Genomic DNA, 23,121 nt, shown 5'->3' with positions numbered 1-23,121 from the left:
GGAATCAATCGAACTCGTAATCGCGAGGGAGGAGAGCGGCAGAGGACGATGCTGCAGATTCGACTGCGGAAGGTATCGGCGGGTGACGGCGGCGGAGCGTCGGTGAAGCCTCACCCGCTGGCGAACACGGTGACGGTGGCGTGCCCCGACCACCTCAACATCGCCGGCCTCCCGGTGGCCAAGAGCCTCGGCGCCGTCACCTCCTCCGCAGCCGTCCGAACCGTCGGCCGCCGCTCCCGGCGCAACCTCGGCGAGCGGGTTCACTTCTGCGTGCGTTGCGATTTCCCTATCGCCATGTACGGCCGCCTGGTATTGTTCGCCTTCTCGTCTCTACCGTTCGATTAGGTCTTCTCTATCTCCGTTATCTACTATTAGTCTCTCTTCGCGTTTCTTCCTTCTGGTAATATGTTTTGTTGAGAACGAGCCGTGGTTAGGCCTGGGAGAGTCTAGGTCCTGAGAAGTACCGCACAGAAGGTTTCCTATTGGGGAGGAACAAATCTAGAATATTGGGAATCAATGAGAAGACTATTGTCCTGTGTCGCGGTGGTCACAATAAATTTCAGAAGATAGGTTATTGAATTGTTCGTTTTGACATTGCAATAGTTGATGCTGGGATTATTAAGGAATAGGTTTACCACTTCGGGTTATAGTCATTGAGGAGGAATAGTGGGAAGATTTATTCTCTTGTGTCCTGATGCTGGAATTAAATATCAGAATGTAGATTGGAACTAGGAAGATGTAGTCTCTCTTTTCAGAAATATGGACATTGCATTGTTCTTTTTGATATTGCATCATGAGATGTTCCTATTTTCAAAACTTTATTACATATTAGCTGTCATTTTTTTACAGATTTCTAAAGTTGTTCTCATAGACTCTTATTCATTTCACTATGGATTCTGAAAATGCTGATGGACCCATAGAGCTGTGTGGATCTTTGTAGAAATAAGTTGATGATTAACCTCTTTGACTAAATTTAACTATCCGGTTTTATGATAATTCAGTTAGCATGCTGAACTTGATGCTTCTTTCCAATGTGAATTTTGTTTTTGATGGAAAAAAGAACTGTGAGTTGTACATGTTATGCAAGATTTTTCATTTATAGATTATATCATAGACTTCTGATTCAGATTTAGAAAATGCTGGAATGAAGGCACATGTTGCAATTACTGTCATTGAAGACTGTTTGCAAGATAGGGCTAGACATTTGTTGGTTGGACAGGAGAAGAAGATGTTTCTAGAGATTCCTTTTAGAGAATGAATTTGTGATGGACTTAGTCATAAGAATTATAATGATTAATGTAAGAACTACTTAATGCTACACTGGAATCAGTTAATTGACATGTATTCTGAGGCCTTATCCTGAAATAAAAGATGTGACAAACTTTATGAACTTTAGAAACTTTTATCATGACCGGTTTATGAAGTTTTTTAGTCCTTATAATTTATCGTACTATGTATCTTAGGGCTTAGTCTTGGTGCGTATAGCAGTTGACATGGTATAATCATGCAGAGGATTTTAACATATTGACATAATGACGTGGATATCTTTCTCAATCCAAATACTGAATGCAACTTACAAGAAACATCAAACTATTAACCCCCTTGAGCTGGACAATGAGATTTTTGCTTTTGATTGTGAGAGAAATGCTGTTTTACTTGATCTAAATATTGGATTTTTTTAGTAATAGAAGGCATCTTGTACACTGGTTTCCTTCTTAAATTAAAAATTAAATGAGACTTCAGGATAAGAAACCAGAAAAAGAAAAAAATAAAACAAGGAATGAAACATCTGCATTTTATGTATTTCAAGAATATGGCAAAACTCCTGCTCCTTTACAGTCTATTTTATTGAAGAAAAAAAATGTTGATAGAAGCTTAAAAAAACAACTCCTAGATTTGGAGAGTGCACACTTTTTTATGCCTTTATTTTTTTTTCCTTTTCAGTTCTGTGTTACCGATTTTACCGTGTTTGCATGGTTGACAAGATGCTTATCTAATTGATCAAAATTTTGTTCCCCTATGGTGGCTTTGGTAATTGACAGTTACTGTAGCTTCTTTATTCTAACAACAATAAATTGAGCATTTTGGAGGATGACACACCTATCTTGCAACCATTCCCAATAAAATTAGATAAGCTAATTAAGACCTTGATATTTTCTACTTCCAAATTTTTAATATTTTTATACTACTCGTCATCCATTATATATAAGTGTTGGGAAGTCATCATTTTGCTGGATAAATTAGTCCTCATAATTTTATCTGGAATGCTAGACAGGTTTAAATTTGAAGGTGGCTTGTATGGCTGAAGATTTCATTTGTTTTTTGTTTTCTGTTGATGACTATGATTTGCATGCACAATAAAATGGGTAACATAGTGTTGAACTTTAGTTGGTTATGGTCTGTGTGCTGTTAATATAACCCAAAATATTTGCAGGTACCATGTGAACATGCTTTCTGTTTGACATGTGCAAGAAGTGATGCTAGCTGCTGCCTGTAAGATCTTTTTACCTGAGCTTATCTATTTATTTATTTATGAATCGGCTATTCGATCTGCATTGGACTTGGGTTTTGTTTTTTTGGTGTCTCTTCTAGTATTCAAGATCCAAATTTTGGAATAGTTTGTTCTTTCATGCATTGTAAAATGGAGTTATTAACTGTTTGATTCTTACCACTTGACAATAACTTTAACCAAGTGTTTTCTGTTGGTCTACCTTTGACAATCAAGTTTACCATTGTAATTTAGTGGTCAACATGTTTAAACGGTATTAACATTCATCGACCACAATATTTTTGTTGTTACTAATTTCCAATCATCTCATTATCATAGTCACCATTTATTCCCAATATACGTCCAGCCTATTTTAATGAGCATAGACAATTGATGGACTCTTTTATAGAGCATTGCCGTTGGAGAGACTTCTTTCTGTTCTCAATTCATCTTATCAATTAATATTGAAGTTTTTATGCATCAAATCATCTTTATTGTTACTTGGATGATACATTCTGGTGGTTGAAGATAGACATGAGCTTCCAAATTAGGAAGTGTGGCCACAATACTCTCTGTGCAATGGATATTCTTGGTTGTTTGATTTGTACATTTGTTTGAGAGAGAAATATTGCAGCACCAACTATTAGAAAACTTTTACACAAAATGTATAACAAGGGTCCTATTTATATTGATTCCACTGCAAAATTATGTTCCATTATTCTTGGATTTTATTATTACCGATTTTACTGGATATGACTGTTGTTATTTCCTTTTTTTGCAGCTGCAATGAACGTATTCAGAAGATCCAATCTATCAAAATGATGGAGGGCATCTTTATATGTGCTGCTCCTAACTGTCTAAAGTCCTTTCTCAAACAATCAGACTTTGAATCTCATATTCGTGAGGCTCATGCTGACCTTCAATCCAATACCAAGGAGGGCGGCACTGAGACTGAGGCAAGTGCGTCATCTATCAACGCTTGTAAGCAATTATTACTGCAAGAGACATCCATTGCTGGTGCACCACCAATGTCAGGCTTCTCCCCGAGCACAAACCCTCAGAATCACTATCGTGATGAAAGAACTCGTCACCAACAGTCTAATGATCATCCATTTTCGGTGGTGCCACTTCATTTGAAGCCAATGCCATTCAATGGCCCCCAACAGCGCCAGCCAGGTGATATCCAGGCAGACAATAACCCACCTCCCAACAGCTGGGTTAATCAGCCCCAAAGTTTTTTGGGCCAGGCTGGTTCTCAGAATCGACAAGTCTCTGATCAACTGCTTTCCGAGAAACAAGGGAATGCTTTCGAGTCCTCATCCTCAAATTACCCGCCATTGCAACCCCCTTTACTGCCAAACTATCAGTTACCTATAAATTCCAACCAGGCCGTAGTTCCTCATGCAGCATTTAGTTATGCTCATCATTCTACAAAAGGATCTGAACAATATTACAATGCTCCCTACGAAATTCCACACACACAGCAGGTGCCAACATGTGGGCCAGCAGAAGGGTCAGTATTAGGGCCTTCTCCGGCTTCAGCAGGAATGCCAAGTTTTCCAGGCAGTGCACTATGCCTTTGGGGTTCTGGCCAGATGATTGTACCCTTGAACCAACACTTCATGCAAGCTCAAGGGGTTCCAGAGCGATACATGAATGTGACGGATTCTCAGGGAAGAATTCAGTCGATGCAAGGTGATGGTCGTCAGATTTCAGGAGGATGGCTGCTGAATCATTCTCAAGTTGGTCAGCCATCACAGCTCCAAGGTGTATCAGCCGTTCATAGTGATAGTAAGGGTGTCTTGGCACAGCAAGTACCACTTACACCGCCACAACCACAGCCTCTACCGACGTCTCAGCAGCTTAATGCCGGGAAGGTCTCCGGTTTTAGCTCTGTAAATCAATAGGATCAGGACTATGGTTAGCAGAATTGCAGTAATGGTTTTGCCAATTTTTTGCTTTTGTTGATGCGTTGTACATTGCCTCCTGAAAGTTATTCCGGCGAGTGTTTTGATCGGTTGAATGTCGTGTCTGATTAGTGAAATAAATTCTCCTTTTACCTTTTTTCCAGTGCATAATGCTTTTGAAGTTGAAAGGAAAATAATGAATTTATGATATGCCTTTCTGCCTCTTGTGTGATGCTCCAAAATAATGAATCAGATCGTTGTTCATCGACAAAAACAGGATCAAGATTCATCTTTATCTTTAGGAGATGGTCTAATTCAACCTTTGTGTGGCTTGTTCGACTGTATTTAGGTGATAGAGATCAATCATACTCATGAAAGATTTGATCAACTAGTTTGTTCGTCGCATCTACGTGGGACGAAGACTCGGCTTCTATCTGGTAAATCCTGATGCGAACATGCTCCTGGGAGGGCCCAGCGTGATGATATCCCCCTCTCTCATCTCGTGCCCAGCCATCCGCCAGGGCGAGCAGGCGACTCCAAGATTGCTCGGGGAAGAACATCACGTGCTCGCGTGGGCCATCGGCAACCGCAGCCTGCAGCAAAGAGGAGGGAAGAAGGCAGCAGAGGGAGGGGGGGGGGAACGCATTGGTTGGTTGGCGGTGTCTCCGTGAGTTGACAGCGAAGTGCATCGATGGTGAGTGGTGGATTTATGCCCGCTGTCTGTACTACTAAATCCGCCGCATGTGCCCTTTGCTTCCTCTTCTGCCTCTCCCTCCTCCTCCTCGACCACCAATCAGGCTGTTAATCTCGTTCACCAGACTCCAAGCTATCTCATTCTCAACACTGTAGTAGGAATGGCCCCGTTCATGGCCATGAACTACATCATTCGTGCTTTTATTCTAATCTTGCATGATTGATTTCAGTACGACAGTGATGTTTGTTTAATTCTTCCTTCAGCCCCTCATTGTGCAGCATTGTCAACCCTTCAAGATTCTAATTCTTTCTTCTTCTTCTCTTTCATGAAAAATGGTTCTTAAGTCAATGGTATATATATATATATAGCCTTGAGATGTACTCATCAAGTCATTCTTATTCTGAATCCAACTTCAATTATTGTCACTGTTAAGCTCAGTCGTTTCTTCCCACGGCAATGTGAGAACAGAGCAGCATTTCACCTCCATCAGAAGTCTTTACCGAGACAGGATCATTGGAGTGGCTGCATATTATCCATGCAAGCAGTAAGCCACAGCCCAGGAGGAACACCCACACACCTTCTCATGGTGCTTTTCTTGTGATCTGGTCCGCCACAGCGTTCTTTGCCATCAGCCCAAGCCATTCCTAGTTTCTTCTCTTACGGGCGTTGCCCTCTGCAACATGCTTGTGGGGGCTGTTCCTCTGAAACGATTCTTTTGCCGCAAACAGGGCAGGACATGGTCCCTTCTCATCGACGTCGACCCCTCGATCGCCTGCTGCTCACAAAGAAATGGAGGAGTTCGGGAACAGCACTACTTAGAAGCTCCTTAGCTTTGCCTGTGAAGCTGTTGCGGTCAGTGAGCAGTACCGTTTTGTTCACCTAACGTAGGTAAAACAAAGATGCCATTACCTAGGCTGATCCAGCAAAGGGAGGAACAGCTAATAGTTGGGTACCTTTGGTGAAGGGAATGGGGGGACCTTCGGGCCTAACAGGACTACCGCGTTGGGAGGACCACCGCCATGAACCGCTTGGGAAATGGTCCGCCCTGTCGGATTAGCTCAGACAAGCGGAAAGAAACAAAGATAAAAGGAAGGATAGAGCGAGAAAGGGAGAGAAGGAAGACAGCCATCACACACAGCAAGTCATTTGCAATGCCCTGTTTGCCTCTCGGGGAAGCGAGATTAGAACACACTGCAAGCAAAGCGCCATCCATCATAGCGAACACCCTTGCATGCCTTGCATCAAGCAGCTACAGTCATTATTATGAGAGAGAGAGAGAGAGAGAGAGAGGGAGAGAGCACGGATGATTTGCTAAGATTAAACTAGTTTGTGATAGAAGATCCAGAGAAAGTGGTGTGTAAAAAGGCAGCTGCCACCTTATTACAGTGGAACAGAGAAGAACGTGCCGAGCTCTCTCAGCCCACATAATAATGCCAGCAGTATCCAACGTGCTTTATTTATTCCCTTTTCAGCTTTCCCCCTCTGTACTCCGCTTTATTTTTTACTCCTATTTTTATTATCTTAAACCCTCTTTTATTATTTTAAGATGATGAATAAGACTCATCTATCGAAGATATAAGATCGAGGATACGAAATCTTATCGATCAATTTTTATTTATAATATATAAGAATACAGTTTAAAAATATATCTAATAATATTTTTTTATAAAAAAAATATTCGTATTTTTTACTATATATATATATATGTGAATTATTATGAGGGACATTAACGATGGAATTAAGGGGATGACTTTGGGAAGGGGTGGATGTACTTCGTGAGAGAGAACTGTTCCTAACGCCAGCCACTGCTTTTTTATCTACGGAGTGGGGCGGGGCGGTGACGACATCGCATAGGACTTCGATCCCCTGTGTGTTGGTTCCCCGTCCCCCTCACTATTTCTCGCCACGTCCGATTGGAGCCCCGAATCGGGTCGCCGTGTCGGTCGGCAGCCTCGGGAACGGAATGCGGACGCGGATATGAGGAGCTCGGCGACGGCGGTGGAGTGGGAGGCGGTGGCGCAGCCGCAGCAGCAGGAGGGCGACGAGGAGGAGTTCTACGAGTCGTTGGATCGGATCCTGTCGTCGTCGTGCTCTTCGACCTCCGCCTCTGACGACGACGCCGACCATCGCCACCGCCACCACCAGCGCCGCGCCGCCCACTTCCCGCCGCCGGTGGCCAGCTCCTACGACGTATGGATCTCCGAGCCGTCTTCCGTCGAGGAGCGCCGCCGCCGCCTCCTCCAGCAGATGGGCCTTATCGGGGACCCCGCTCTCGCCCGGGCTAAATCCACTGCCCCTTCCCCCGACGTCGACCCCGGCTCCGGTGGGCCTAGGGCTTGGGAGGCAGAGGCTGGGTCATCCGTTCCGTCCCTCGATTCCTCGCCGCCTGCCGTGTCTGTAATCGTCAGATCCAGATCAGATGGCTCCGTCGATCCCAATCGTGTGATTGCGGAACGGCCGCAGCGGCGTGCTATTTCGTTTGGATCTGCCACGGCGACCAACAAGCCGCCCCTAGTCGGGCGATCTTGGGCGCTGGCTGGGGGAAAGTACAAAGAGACCGACGGCAGCTGCGGCGGAGACGGTGGCGGCGGTTACCAGCAATGTACGATCAGGAATTTGGACGACGGGAGCGAGTTCGTGGTGAAGGAGGTACGGGAGGACGGGATGTGGAACAAGCTGAAGGAGGTCGGGACCGGGCGGCAGCTCACGATGGAGGAGTTCGAGATTTGCGTCGGCCGGTCCCCAATCGTACAGGAGCTCATGAGGCGGCAAAGCGTCGAAGAGTCTGGGAGCGGCGGCACTAAGAGAAACGGCTACGCCTTCGAGGGCCCTGGTGGCGGGTTGAAGGCCAACTCAGGGAATCCTGCGGGCGCGAGGTTCAAGAAGAAAGGTAGCTGGTTCAAGAGCATCAAGAACATGGCGGGCACGGTGGTCTCTGGTGGGCACCATCACCGGGAAAGGCGGAGCAGTGATGAGAAAGACACATCGTCTGAGAAGGGAGGGAGGAGGTCGAGCTCAGCCACGGATGATAGCCTGGATGGGTCGCACTCCCTCCACCACGGCCCTGAAAAGATCAGAGTCCGGCAGTATGGTAAATCATATAAGGAGCTCACTGGTCTTTACATCACTCAGGAGATTCAGGCCCACAATGGGGCAATCTGGAGCATCAAATTTAGCTCGGATGGGCGATATCTGGCGAGTGGCGGCGAGGACTGTGTTATCCATGTATGGGAGGTTGTTGAGTCGGAGAGGAAGGGGGAGTTGTCAGATGGAGCCATAGGGGAGAATGGGAATTGTAATCCTTTTCTGGCTGCAATTGGTAACAGCTCACCGGAACCTGCAGTGGCAATGAGTTGTGTAGAGGGGAGCCACTGGGAGAAGAAGAGAAAGGCAAAAGTCCCTAACAGCAGAAGGTCTGTGAGTTCTGACCACTTAATGATGCCAGACCATTTTTTCGCTTTATCAGAGAAGCCCATCTGCTCTTTCAGAGGCCATACAGAAGATGTTCTTGATCTATCATGGTCCAAATCGCAGGTGATTTTTTCTTTCTTTGTTTGTTTCACAAAAGTTAAATAGTTGTTCTGTAGCTACACAGTGTTGTTTGATTAATCAACACTTGGTAGAACTTCCCTGTTAATGATGCCTACTAATGTCTTAACAAAATCAGCATTAGTATTGTTTGTAATTGATGAAACACTAATTAACTCTAGATGAAACACCATTTAATTCCAGGGAAAACATTGATTTGTGAAATTCTGATCCTTAAGGAACTCGAGATGAAGCATCACTTGCAGGCCGAATGCTAGTTGATTGAACACAATAGATAAGTTTGAGGTTTCTCAAGACATATGTGGGTCAAAGGGTTTTACAAACTTAAAGTCTGGGTTTTCGGTAAATTGAGCCTTCATAAGAAGAAAGACTGATCATTGGTGCTGCATATACTAAGTAAATGCTGCTGCATTTGCCATTCACTAGCGAAGATAAAGAGGGAGCTTATCAGTAATCTAACTTTATTATCCCATATTAAGGCCACCTATCAACTCTACTTTTTTGCTAAATATGTTAGCACCTTTGGATCGTCCCAATTCTGTTTTCTGGTTGACCACAGTAATTTATCATTAATCTCCTCATTGACCATGGATGAATGAAATTTTCTCTGAAATACAATTGCATTACCAGCTTCAACAAATGGCATATAGTAGGCTAGTTTATTCTTTGAGATTATCTTATTTTTCTACACATCAATTTTCTCTTGTCAGCTATATTGGTTAAGCCCAAATAACCACTTCAACTGTTGCATTCACTGATCACTGTTACAGATCGTGTTATTAATCCTTTAATATGTGGATTATTTTGGGTGTTAGCATATGTCACCAACACCCATGTACATGATGTCATAAAAATACAAATGAATGCTTGATTAATCATTCCAAACAAGTTGAGATCAGGAAAAAGTAGTACTTTAGTTAACTTGCAAACTTTATCAGAAAAAAGTTTAATTTATGTGATTCTTTGATCCATATTTGATGCCAATATTCACACATGGGATAGCTCATGGTCATGAGCTCATTCCTGAGCAGGTTGAGCTTCATTTAGTGAGCATCGAGTAAGTAATTAGACATTTTTTTCTGCTCTTGCAGAAAGTCCATGTTCCTCATCTATCATTAGGATTTCTAGATTCTTAACATGTTATAATCTGATCCTCTTCAAGAGTTGGAAAAACATTCTGACACTATCCTTGATGAATTTGTGAATGTCTTCAATAATGTAACCTTTCTTTCCAAACACTAGACATGGTTTAACAATAGACTTTAAGCAACAGGGGTGGGTCAAAGAGAAGGTATACCTTTCAAGGATTTTCACTTCAAAATGATTCATGACTCATGAGCACTAAAGCTAATCTTGTTTCCCTCAACATGAAGTGATTCACTAGATAGAAGAACCCTCTCCAACAATAGGTTCCATCTGAACTGACGTCTAAGATGCAAGAATATAGGTGTCAAATGGGATCAAAATTTAGAGGCATGAGCTGGAGAAGAAAATGGTATGAAAAGGAATCATCAATTGAAAAGTAGAAGGCAAATTAGTCGTGGTTTCTAGATGGGTGTTGGAACATCATTTTATGCCTTCCCATGTATACATGCTGTAGAAACAATATCTAATAGTGAAGTATTTAGCTGGCCTTAGCAGTGCTAAAAACATCTGTAGTTATTTGAATCATTATTTGTGTTGAATCCTTGGCTTTCTTCTGTATAATACATTTGATATTTTGTGCTTCGATTTTGAGGACTTTAGCTTCAAAATCTGATTGTCATTATTCGTGCAGACTATATATGCCATATTCTAATGGTCATCTCAATTACATATCCTACCGTACTACATCAATTTTGTGTATACGTTGGCTATTAATTCATCATCGTAGACAACTATATTAAATATATTTCCTATTCATCTACCAAGTCCAACTTCTAGTTGGAATACCAAATTTACTTGAGTTTGCCTGCTCATGCCCTAGAGATGCTGAATGTTATCTTTTTCATTTCACAAGTGCATATTTGGTTTTATTTTTCTTCTTTTTTTCTTCAAGTCATCTGATTGTTCTATGAAACTTCTTCTCAGATTTGTAAATCGAATGTAAGATAATTCCTTGATTGCTGATGCACATCTTTATTATTGTCTAAGTTGTAACTTGCTTAGGGTTTCACTGCTAGTATGGCAGCTTCCTCCAAGGAAGATCTGGAAGACAACCTAGATCTTACCTATCAGAGAGCTTGTGATAGGCCTTCAAAGGAAAGAGATCTATTACAACATTGATGTCATAAATATATGCTCAGAACTTGTCACTTTTGGAGTGTGTTTTTTTCCCTCTCTGTACTATTTTTGAGCTTCAGACTCCCACTTGAAAGATTTGCTTGATATCTTGATGGTACATCATTCTGTTAATGATTTGTATACATCTTTGATTAAGACAAACTACACGGAACCTGCAGAAAATTTATACTTGTGCCTTTCCTAGATTTAGTGGAAAGTTCTTTTTTTTTTTTCTTTTACATAATGCTTTGGCATAATCAAAGGTGCTCAATGCTTTTACTAATGTTTGATCATGGTAGATAATATGATACTGATAATGTTGTGATTAAAAGTCTTATCTAAATGATATGCATCTACTTCTTAATGCAGTATCTGCTATCATCTTCAATGGACAAAACAGTCAGACTGTGGCACATGTCTAGCAGTTCTTGTTTGAAAACATTTTCCCACAGTGACTATGGTAAGCAAAAATTTGCTCTGCATTGTCTGTTTTGCTTAAATGATCATGTATTTTGAAGTTGTAATGTTTTATTAGAGAATGACAATTTTGTACCTACTTTGATCCAGTGACCTGCATCCAATTCAATCCTGTAGATGACAAATACTTCATCAGTGGATCCCTAGATGAGAAAGTCCGCATATGGAGTATTCCAGATCGTCAAATTGTTGATTGGAATGATCTTCATGAAATGGTTACTGCTGCCTGCTTTACCCCTAATGGACAGGTAGCAAATGCTTGACAAATGATAAATTTGATTCCACATTGAGTAAGCTTTGAAATCTCAAAGTAAGTCCATATGGATGATATGATTCAGCTGTTGGGACTTGCAGGCTGCTCTAGTGGGTACGCACAAGGGCAGTTGCCACCTGTTCGACACATCTGGTATGTACCATAATAAAGATCATTTCTCCAATCTTTTTTTGTATTTGTCTCCCTGTTCTATTGGGATATTTTGAACTTCATTATTCAATGATCTTTGCATTTTCTTTTCCTTATGTTAGACTGTTGTAATTTCCTTTAGATAATAAGCTACACATCAAGAACCAGGTTTACTTACAAACGAAGAAAAAGAAGTCCAGCCACAAGAAAATTACTGGCTTTCAGGTATCTAGAAATATATTAAATTCACCAAATAGGTGAATGTAAATTTTTTTTCATGCTTTATACTTTTTTGGATTTTTTAGAAATTTTCATTTATTACGTGGCATTGAACTGAATAGTTCATTAAACAGTTTGTTCCAGGAAGTTCCTCTGAAGTTCTTATCACATCAGCAGACTCAAGAATTCGTGTTGTCAATGGCATTGAACTAGTTCACAAATTTAAAGGTAAATCTTGGCAGTGATGGCTTATGGATTTTCTATCTTAAATTTATGAACATTGTACCCTGTTAAGGTAAAGATCCACTAAAACGAAGGGATAAAATGAACTATATTAGAGTGACTGAACAACATCCAATTTCATGACAATACAATGATAAAAAAGAAGGAAAAATAAACATTGACATAAACAATGACAACAAATGAGAAGTGATGTGATCAATTTTTGGCCCCTTATGGACTAAGGCTGCAAAGGCTGACTCAGGCCTTCTTTTCTGAAGTAGATGACAAGGCACACTATTGCCTGCATGGGTTGAGCTAGGGTGTACAAAGGTGACTTGAAGTGAGGTACCAAGTTGAGCAGAAAAGTGCTGCTCTGGTTCATCCCTGATGTAAGGTGCCCTGATGTAGTAGATGTATTCATCAAGATAAGTCTTACAGAACAGAGAGATGGCATAAATGTGTTTAGTGGAGTCCTCCTCAGTTCAGAATAACATAAGATATGAGATGGAGAGTAATCTGAGATGAAGACTCTAAATGGCGAAACTTTGAGAGTTTTACTCTGAATTTTTTAAGCAATTTTTAAGAAGCTAGACTTTCAACAATGGGGTGACAAATGCTAGTTATTCTCCACTATCATGAGGTCAAACTCAGCTAGACATCACATTCAGAATGTAGTAGGATCTTGTAGTTTGAACTTTAGGATGCTTTAATAATGTGACACGAGATAACCAAAGTTTTGTATCTGATGGTCATCTGAATTAGGAGTTCAATCTTTCATATTCCTTTTTTTTTAGAGACTTAAGAACCTATGTATTTGAATTTCTATCATTTAAAGGATCAGGAAATTCAGAAAAAGCTCCAAGTTCTTTTCTTAAATTAAAAAAAAAAGATTCCTACTTGAACAGCTGGAAATATATATTTATGTAGATTTGTGGTCCAGTGTATATGTGGTATGCAGCCACCTTTCTTAATCAACATGATCCAGATATTTTCTGGTGGTGATGTAACTTTTTGTTCTTGTGATAAAAAATGATAGACTTTGGATATTATATTGTCAACATTTATGGCTATGCTTTGTTTTATACTTTGTTCCTTCTATTAATCTTAGAATTCTGTAGCTAAGATAGAACCAAATAATATGAATCTGCCAAAATTTTTCACCCAAATCTATTTTTTAACCCTTGTATCAAAGAAGTAATACTGATTCTTGATTATCGATACATCTATTTTTCACGTCCATAAAGGTTATTGCTCTGTGCACATAACTTGCATCAACTTGTGATTGTACATTCACCGAATAGTTGTTTTGTTAGTAATTGCCTTGGTAGGAAATTCTGTTATGTTTTTTCCTGGACAGTAATATGAAAAGATCTTGATCTGGACTTCACCAATCTTTATGATTTTGTTTTTGAATTTCAAAGAGGTGAAAAGCAACTTCCTGTCATCTGGCATATGAAAATGCTTTGAGCCTGTTTGTATGATGATCTACACACTAATTCATCATCTGTCGAATAATCCTGGAGAAAGCAATCATCTAAATCAATGTTCAATATGAATTCATGCTGTATGGCCACTGCCAACGCATTATTGAGTGACTATCTTGCACAGATCTTCGTGGTACGGCCTGGTGTTCATTGTGGCTGTGCTCTCACCAAAGAAATCTTACCTTATGTAGACAGTTTTTGAGTATAGGACCTGTTTAAAGAACACCCTTAGAAGGGAAAAGAAGAATAAGCAGTTTTTTCCATGAATTATATGATCTTCCAAATCACGAGCAACTTGTTCTGCGTTGGACCTTGGTGGTTTATTTAAAATTTCCATTGTGGAGGACTTGCATAGATTACTTAATGGTCCTCAGTGTTGCAGATTATATTGGGAACAATCTGTAATGGAGGATCACAGCACCAGATGGTCACAATCAGAAGGGATCTTTGTTGTGTCATTGGCTTTTCTGAAAGAATCTCGTAGATGCACTAATGTCCTTTCAGCAAATTTTAACTCAAGGATGTTGGTCACTTTTTTGCTAAAGAGTCATAGGCAGCTCACTCGGCCCTCGGTTTCATACCACTAAATTAAATATATAACTTTTTATTTATATGTTGCAATTTAAAGCATCGATATCTTTGATGAAACACATTTGAAGTTTCATTATAGTATGTCGGCACTTCTTTCTCCAATGACTATGTTGTATTCTGTATTCATGGTTGCGACTTGCGAGGACCGTGTGTATCGAATCTTGTTATCAAGGTTGATTGGTCTGATGCTGTTCCATCTTTTTTTCAGGCTTTCGCAACACAAGCAGCCAAATCTCAGCCTCCTTGGCCCCAAATGGGAAGTATGTGATCTGTGCTAGCGAGGATTCCCATGTTTATATGTGGAGATATGATGCTGATTCTCAACCAAGTAGGACTAAGGGTGTCATCAACTCCACTCAATCTTATGAGCACTTCCACTGCCAGGATGTGACGGTGGCGGTTGCATGGCCAAGCACCACTGCTTCAGGGTTGGTTGTGGGCCATAGCAACAGACAGAATGGTCTTGACCTAGCATCCAAGTGTGAATTGGAGGTGCATGCTCAGAGCAATGGGCATGAGAGTTCATTGTCGCCTATCTACTCCGAAAGCCCTCTTCACAGTCGCATCTTTTCGAACGCCAACTACTCCACCGATCTGGATTCTGTGGCTTGGCCTGAAGAGAAGCCGCAACGGAACAATCTTAGCCCTCAAACCAGCGGTGAGCTTTACAAAGGGGCTCTGCAGGTGCAAAGCAGGTCAGCATGGGGAATGGTAATCGTCACTGCTGGACGAGGAGGTGCAATAAGAATATATCAAAATTTCGGCTTCCCATTTCGGGTATGAAAGCATGCATTGCGCCGAAAGTTGATGGTGCGTGGAGTGCGAGTTGCATGTTACTCCCAAAGTGCAGTTGTTCTGTGTATAGATAGGGTATATGGTGTGAATTCTATCTTCCACAGCTTGGTTCATAAGCTTTCTTTCATCTGTTTCACCTGAAAAGTTTCTGGGAGATGGATCTAAGCCAAAAAACCACACATCTGCAGATTGATATGTATGTAATACTAAACGTTTCAGGTGTTCCCATATTGTTTCAAAGCCCTTTGTGAAAATATTTGATTTAAAAAGAGCTAAATTTCTGGTTGGTGAATGTTCCAAGTAATTTGGCTTTGGAATATTGGAATGGATCTGTGTGCATCAGCAAACTGAAACATCAAAATCTCAGAGATTTCACTGAGAATGTTCAGATGTGTTAATTGATTTGCCTACAGAATATAACCAAACAGTGGAGTTTGATTTCCGGAGAACAAATTCCCATCGGTTTCCTCTTCAGTCTCCATCCACATCGTAGAACAAAATCCAGCAACCAAGAGCAGAAGGCAGTCGATGCTTCAGTAAGTCAGAGTGTGATCCACTCGGTCGGGCGCCGGCGGCTTGAGTTCGAGGTTGACGAGGTCGATGATGTCGTCCCACTGACTCAAGTTGCTCGCCGGCAGGTGCAGCATCGAGGTCTCCATTGCAAAGAGACGATCATCGACAGTGAAGGAGTCTTGCCCTGTGCAATCATAGAACGGTAATGAAGAGAAAGGATGAGGGCTTTCATGATAAGAGCTCAAGAGGAGCGGTTCTTCAGATCCGGCGCCAAAATGCTCCGGCGGTGTTGGCTGACGGATGATCGGCAGATTGGAAGCGTCAGAGAAAACGCTGCTGCTGCCGTCGTCGATGATTCTTCCGTTTCCATGACCATCTGATGCATCAGCGGGTGTGGTTTGAGCGCCCCGGGGGCGCTTGTTCTTGCGGCTGCCACCCACAGGCACGTTGCGGAGCGCGCCGCCCTCGGTCCAGTGCCTGCGACAGGCCCGGCAGTAGTGCCGCGGCTGCAACTTGCTGTAGTTGTTGTAGTAGCAGAACTTGGTGTTGGTGGACTCGCACCGCGGGCATCTCAGCGCCGCCACCGCCGCATTCCGCGTCTGCCTCTCCCGCTGCTGTGCTCTTCCACCGACCAGATCTGCGTCCTTCAAGATAAACCCAAACAAAAGAATCATACATAGCACACACCAACAGTCATCGACCTTCCTCACAACCACGATCAAACACCTGTGAGCACTTCAAGCTCTCTCCCATGGCTACGGTGGAAACGGCAGGACGAGCGATTTGGGACGAGAGGAAGCAGTTGCTGGCAGCGAATAGAAGCTGAGAGCATGTCGGATTTGGGATAGAATAAGAAGTTGGCCGACGGAGATTGGAATCGCTGCTGCTGCTGCTGCTGACGTTAATACCTGTGTATTAAATGTGGAAGAGGAAAGTGATCAATGTAGTGTGTGTTGTCGTCGTCTGCAGGACTGGAAGCCACAAACTCCAGAAGTTAATGCATGCGGCACGTAATATAAAGGGAAGGAGAGGTAAAGAAGCAGAAGAGGAGTGGGAGAGGAAGAGGCATTGCTTACTTCTCAAGCAAGCCTCTTGTTACAGAGAAGAGCACGTCAGTGTCGGGCTGAGGTTTCAGTCGGCATTAGAAACTGGCAATGACAGCTACCGCCAATAATAGCTTTCGTGCGATCATATATCTGTAATGTACCTCAGCATAAGTACAAGAAATCACGTCTGTATGAGGAACGATTTGATCTACAAAAGAAACTATCAATCTTTAGATGAGAAGAATTTACTTTTCAGAGTTCATCTCTATGTATATATAATCCTGAAATATGTAGTATTTTCATAGTAGTTTATGCAGGAAAGGAAGCTCAGAGATTCCATCGATTGCACGCCAACTCAGAGTGAGGTGTTGGTGAGTCATCAGTTTGACGGCAGGAGCACTGCTCGTTGACGAGGTGGACTCGGTTGGTGATGCTGCGGTGACAGACTTCCCCGTCTAATTCCGGGCTGGTGAATGGACTGAGGAAGATGGCGATCGGGGGGCCGTGGCGTTTCCCCCAACGGCGAGTGGCCGACAGATACGACGCACACCAGCATTTTGTCGGTGGCGACGAATGGAACGGTGGGCGCTGTCGGGGGCCCCGCGAGGAAGAAGATGGGGGAGCCGAGCCGGTGCGTCGCTGGAGCTCGACGCAACGTCGGCCTGGTCTTTGTTCTTCTACAGCAATGCAACGGTGGAGGACTCGAGAAAACGACGACCACAGGAAAGAGTTCCGACACACGTTCCAATTAGAATCCCTGCCCAGGCTCACCCTTATTGAGCGTGGCATGTATACGTGTTGTTCAGTGGGCTAATTAAAGATTATTTAATATAGTTAATTATCTTTAGTATTTCGATTTTTATATTTTAAAAAAATTATATTAATAATTTTATAATTATAAAAGAGAAACGTGTATGCCTATTTACACTAATTCCATCGATTTAGTAGAACACACAAAAATATAAATTAAAAAGATAAATTTAATATTTTAATTGGTGATAATAGATGACGATACCGTTGGAGTCACGGGTGACTATCGTAGATGAGAAGAGTAACGATAAGAGATAAGGGTTACTCGATAATTGCATCGACGATGGGTATGATGATGTACTCAACATCGAATTCCAAGACTTATATTTTTCTAACGTCGTTGAATACGTCCGTCAAGAGCTTGATAACCACTTGCTTACCTGCCTTCCAAAGCTTCCCTTCTTAGTTGATAACAATCATAGTGAATAAAAATCCTCCTCCAACGAGTCCCTCGTCTCCTCTTTTTCATATCCATACTGATGCAGTAACAAGGGGAGCAACAAGAGCTTCGATGATACAATCTACGTCGACGCTAATGTAGTTGTTGAGTGGTGAAAAGAATGCTCGATATATGCATTAGCATTGATGTAGCTATATAGTGGCGCCGCTCAATAATTATATTAGTGGTGGTTGTCACGACATCTATAATGAAGATGGTGGCCGATCATCACTGACCCGTTGAGCAGACCGCTCAATCCGAAGCTAGGGTCATCGGAGCTCATATTGCTCCCCCTACTACCACATCAATTATCGCATAGGCATGAAAAAGGGGAGATGGGGAGGGCTAGTTGAAGGAGGAGTTGAGCTCCCAACGGACACATCCAACAACGAAAGAAAAATATGGGTCCTGGAATTTGATGCTAAGTATGTTATCGTATCCATCGTTGACATAGTTGCCGAGCAATTCTTATCTCTCGTCGTCACTCTCCTCATCCATAACGGCCACTCGTAGCCCTAGCGACATCGTATCTGTCATCACCAACTAAAACATTAAAATTATCTATTTATCTTTTATTTTCATTTTTTCATTAGTAAAACCGATGATGTTATGATAACTATAAGATAACTATGTAATTAGTCTTTAAAGAACCATGTGCAATCCTTTATTTTCATTCTTAAATAACTTTTGGAATCAATATAATGAATCTTGAGATATGAATTCCTGACCTAATTTAGCGAATTCGATGGTGAGTATAAGGGAGTTTAAGACTTCAAGGTCACCTAAAAAGAAAAAAAAAGGCCCCTTCAACATTCATGTAAGTAAACGTTGAAGGTAGATTTAGACGATTGAGAAAGCTTAAACCATGAAAACAAATCTATTCTAAATAGAGTTAGACAATGTGCATAAGGCTATCAATGGAATGAATGCTAGCCTCCGATTCTTTTTGTTTCCTTATGTTTGCACTGATCAATAATATTTCTTAAAATAAATAATAATAATTATTATTTTAAAAAATTAATGCAATCTTTTATCCTGAAGATCAAAATGCAAAGAGAGGTAAATCCTCCGATCAATTAGTTCTCAAGTTATAGATTACTTTCACAATCAAACAAAATTAGTCATCAACCAATTAACCTTCAAATTAATGTATATTATGTTATTACAGTCCTAATAATTATTTATATTATTTATTTTTTTTACTATTTGTATCAACTTATAATTTTACAATCTGTTTATATTCAACCTTCAAAATTCTTTTAGACAATGTGAGAACTCAATAAAGAAGGCAATTTTTGTATTAGTCTCAAATCTAATCATAATTAATTTACCTTATCCAACAGCATGTTAACCCTTTTTTTTTTCTTATTTTATAAGTTATATCATCAACAAAGAGACATAGAGAAGCCAATCATATAATCTAATCATAATTAATTTTCCTCACTTATATTTTTAAAAACTATTTTTATAAATTATATTTAATTATTCGCGTATAGTACCACCGAGAAAGAAGCATACAGAACCCAACCACATAATCCACACCGTCAATCTCGCAACCATGTTCATCCTGCGTTTCACACCGACGGGTACGTTCTTGGGTTCCCGTACGAGCGCCCCAAAGATCTGCACTTTAATACAAAGATTCTTGGAAGAGAGGACCTACGGAGTCGGCAGTAGAGGAACGGACAACCGCATGCGGGTCCCGTACTTATTGACCAATAGATATAAGGGTAGAGAAGTGAGCGCCAATTACGGAAAATAGATTCACGAAAAGGTCGTAGTAAAACAAGAGTGTGAAGTCAAAGCTTCCTCATCGCAGTCGGCGCTGGTCGTCCTCTCCTGTGGGTGGGAAGTCGAAGTCGAAGTCGCACTGCAAGGTTCTTACCCTCGGATCGAAGCTAAAACCCTCCCCAGATCCCGGAAAGCCCCTCTCTATTTCTCGATCCTAATTCATAGAGAGAGAGAGAGAGAGGGGTTGGGATGATGGCGTCGGGCGATGACGCGGCGTTCGGCAACGAATCCGGGACCGGGAACGGGAGCTCCATCCTGCCTGGAATCGGAAGCAAAGGGAAGTACGAAAGGATCGACGCCGAACTCGCCAACGATCGGCCGACACGGGGAAGCGAAAGCAAGAGATATGTCTTCGTCTGTGCCGTTTTTGCTTCTCTGAATTCTGTACTTCTCGGTTACGGTGAGGAAAACCTCTTTTTTTTACCATCCCAATCTGCTAAAGTTTGTGTTTTTTTTTTTGGCTTTCGATGCTTTTGGAATGACGAGCGGAGATCCAGATGTGGGTCTCTGAGATCTGTTCTTTAGATGATCGTGTATATTAAGGGAAATACTAACTGACAAGTAGAATTAGCAGCTGGTTTTCTTCAAATTGAGTGTTTTTGGTCATATAATAGCTTTGTAATTGTCAGATTCCGGCATGAGCGGCACCAATTGGTTCTGTCATTCCAGCCAAAATCTCTTTATTTCTCATCTTCACAGCTGAAATGTCCTTGATTGATTTGGTTGTTTTTCATTTGATTCTGTGGCCAAAGGTGCTCTTCCACAACTCATGAAGAGCAATACAAGGTCTTGGTGATGCAATGTTCAATTTAAAAAATTAACCATTCTTACATAACACTAGGAAATACCAAGCTCAAATGATAAAGGATGAGATTTGAAATCATAATAAGATTGCTAGTGAAAACAGCCTCACTGCTTGCAGGGGTAGGGCTACTGTTGACCCTCACCAGATCTCATACTGGCAAGGTGACCTTGTGATTTGGTTCATCTTTTACCATGTTTAAATGGTTTTTGCTCTCTTTCAGTAAAAGAAACTGTTATATATTTCCTTAGGCTCATGCTTGACTAGTCTATGATGGTTTATATCTTTTGATGCTTATCCAATACCTTTGGCTAGTATATTTTTTATACAATTATGTTTAACTTGTTTAATTCTGATCAAGTTGCACCATCTCTTTCTCCCTAATACCAAAACATGCTAGTTAATATTGCCAACTTTGTCAGAAACTTGATAATTTTTTTTTCTTACTGAGCACAAAAGTTGCCATTCACTGCTGGACTGCATTGCAGTTTAATTGTCGACTCATTGTATAGAGAACAGTTGATTTAATCATAAAGTTATATCATAAATGTTTTAAAGTTCTGGTGATAGCTGAAATCATAACTGTAATCTTTTGATATCTTGGAAGGGAATGCAGTAGACATGCTTATGTTTGATTATTCTAGACATATACAATGCACGAAACTTACCTCTTCCAGTCATGGCCTTCTTTCTGCAGATGTGGGTGTTATGAGTGGATGCATTCTTTTCATCCAAAAGGATTTGCACATAACAGAAGTTCAGCAAGAAGTTCTAGTTGGGTGTTTGAGCATTATTTCCCTTGTAGGTAGTTTAGCAGCTGGAAGAACCTCGGATGCTATTGGCCGGAAATGGACCATTTGTTTAGCTGCAATTATTTTTCAAACTGGTGCTGCTATAATGGCTTTTGCGCCATCTTTCCGAGTGCTGATCATAGGCAGGCTTCTGGCTGGAGTCGGAATAGGATGTGGGGTCATGGTTGCACCGGTTTATATTGCAGAGATATCTCCTACTGTCTCTCGAGGATCATTCACCTCTTTCCCTGAGATTTTTATAAATCTTGGAATCCTTCTTGGTTACATTTCAAACTATGCCTTCTCTGGTCTTTCAGAACATATAAGCTGGAGGATAATGCTTGGTATCGGAATTGTCCCATCCGTTTTCATTGGATTCGCATTGTTTATAATCCCCGAATCTCCTAGATGGTTGGTCATGCAAAAAAAGGTAGAAGAAGCAAGATCAGTGCTAATGAGGATCAGCGAGAGCGAGGAAGAAGTTGAGTGCAAATTAGCTGAAATAGAGGAAGCTGCTGGTGGTGTGAAGGGAGAGAAGTGTGAGGAAAAAGCTGTGTGGCTGGAGTTCCTGAGGCCCTCCCCTGCACTTCGTAGGATGCTTATCACCGGGTTTGGCATACAGTGCTTCCAGCAAATCAGTGGTATTGATGCAACTGTGTATTACAGCCCAACCATATTTAGGGACGCAGGAATCAGTTCTGACAGCAAACTTCTTGCTGCGACTGTTGCTGTTGGTTTTACTAAAACTACATTCATCTTGGTTGCGATCCTCCTAATTGACAGAGTTGGTAGAAAGCCTTTGCTATATGTTAGCACTGTTGGTATGACCGTTTCCCTGTTTTGTTTGGGTCTAGCTCTTTCATTGCTTGGACACGAGCTGGTTTCGCCTAGAGTAGGAATTTTGGTCGCGATATTGGCTGTATGCGGAAATGTGGCATTCTTTTCAGTGGGATTAGGTCCCATTTGTTGGGTAATGAGCTCTGAAATCTTCCCTTTAAGGCTGCGTGCTCAGGCAGCTGCATTAGGAACTGTAGGGAATAGAGTGAGCAGTGGTGTGGTTGCAATGTCCTTCCTGTCGATGTGTCGTGCCCTTTCTGTGGCTGGAACCTTCTTCATTTTTTCAGCAATTTCAGCAATCTCGGTGGTTTTTATGTATATGTATGTTCCTGAAACCAAAGGCAAATCTCTAGAGCAGATCGAGTTGTTATTTGATAGCGGAAGGGAATGGCAAAGAATTGAGGTGGAACTTGGTGACATGGAAGTTCTGGTGCAAAAGGAATGATCTGACCAGCATCACTGGCGCAGTATCTCACTCGATGTCATCATCATTATTGCAAAAAAGTTTTAACTGGTTCAATGATTCTTTGTGATCTTAGTCATTTTTCTTATCATTATATATCTTCCAACTTTCTGGTCACTGCAAGATATCCACCAGGCTTTGCAATCCGAAGGATTGATCAAAATGGGACTGTCATGCTCCAAAGGCGGGGAGAATGTTGTACAAGTGTGTAACTCTTTCTCAGAAAAAAAACTGACACTGCTAATATCTCTCATCTATACTGCCAAATTCATCAAGATTTGTGTGACCTAGAAAAGTAGTAAAGATATTGTGATATGATATTCATTTTCCTCGAGATTATTTTTTGGTGGTCAAAGTCCTAATTCTTGGCTTGCTAAATGTAAACAATGCATCATGGTTTGAGCCTTTGGGATTATTTTCTTGATGGGGATTTGAAAGCACCAACACATGTTTAATTGGAGGGAAGTAGCAAACTTGGATTAATTATGTGATTGAAATGGGTTGGTTTTGGTATGAACTCAGAGAATGTTGGCTTAAA

General features: G+C 41.4%; 4 protein-coding genes across 6 annotated transcripts; 3 read left to right on the top strand and 1 right to left on the bottom strand.

The window, feature by feature from the left end:
• The first annotated feature begins 4 nt into the window (after positions 1-4).
• Positions 5-4,558, top strand: LOC103982979 (E3 ubiquitin-protein ligase HAKAI homolog). The gene is made up of 3 exons (XM_009400095.3): positions 5-309; positions 2,435-2,493; positions 3,270-4,558. Exons 1-3 carry the CDS (start codon positions 49-51, stop codon positions 4,393-4,395), a joined length of 1,446 nt encoding a protein of 481 aa, XP_009398370.2. The 5' UTR covers positions 5-48; the 3' UTR covers positions 4,396-4,558.
• A 2,276-nt stretch (positions 4,559-6,834) lies between these two features.
• Positions 6,835-15,383, top strand: LOC103983004 (uncharacterized). The gene is made up of 7 exons (XM_009400128.3): positions 6,835-8,623; positions 11,270-11,360; positions 11,468-11,625; positions 11,732-11,783; positions 11,923-12,005; positions 12,134-12,227; positions 14,505-15,383. Exons 1-7 carry the CDS (start codon positions 7,067-7,069, stop codon positions 15,077-15,079), a joined length of 2,610 nt encoding a protein of 869 aa, XP_009398403.2. The 5' UTR covers positions 6,835-7,066; the 3' UTR covers positions 15,080-15,383.
• Positions 15,384-15,439: 56 nt separating this feature from the next.
• Positions 15,440-16,888, bottom strand: LOC103982988 (dof zinc finger protein DOF1.4). 3 transcript variants are annotated; one of them, XM_065169322.1, is made up of 3 exons: positions 16,681-16,888; positions 16,331-16,575; positions 15,440-16,241 (listed from the first exon to the last, which is right to left on the bottom strand). In XM_065169322.1, exons 2-3 carry the CDS (start codon positions 16,434-16,436, stop codon positions 15,625-15,627), a joined length of 723 nt encoding a protein of 240 aa, XP_065025394.1. In that variant the 5' UTR covers positions 16,437-16,575; positions 16,681-16,888; the 3' UTR covers positions 15,440-15,624. The 3 variants fall into 3 exon arrangements, with proteins under 3 accessions (XP_065025394.1, XP_065025458.1, XP_009398391.2); XM_065169386.1 differs by having other exon boundaries at positions 16,331-16,512; XM_009400116.3 differs by lacking the exon at positions 16,681-16,888 and having other exon boundaries at positions 15,440-16,248; positions 16,331-16,666.
• A 2,790-nt stretch (positions 16,889-19,678) lies between these two features.
• On the top strand, positions 19,679-22,917 carry LOC135649844 (probable polyol transporter 4). Its single transcript, XM_065168762.1, has 2 exons — positions 19,679-20,090; positions 21,190-22,917. The coding sequence occupies exons 1-2, from the start codon at positions 19,880-19,882 to the stop codon at positions 22,563-22,565; spliced, it is 1,587 nt and encodes a 528-aa protein (XP_065024834.1). The 5' UTR covers positions 19,679-19,879; the 3' UTR covers positions 22,566-22,917.
• Positions 22,918-23,121: the final 204 nt, after the last annotated feature.

Source organism: Musa acuminata, chromosome BXJ1-1 (assembly GCF_036884655.1).
Source record: "Musa acuminata AAA Group cultivar baxijiao chromosome BXJ1-1, Cavendish_Baxijiao_AAA, whole genome shotgun sequence".
NCBI lineage: Eukaryota > Viridiplantae > Streptophyta > Magnoliopsida > Zingiberales > Musaceae > Musa > Musa acuminata.
Note: the sequence above shows the minus strand (reverse complement) of the source record. Positions and strands in the feature narration are given on the sequence as shown.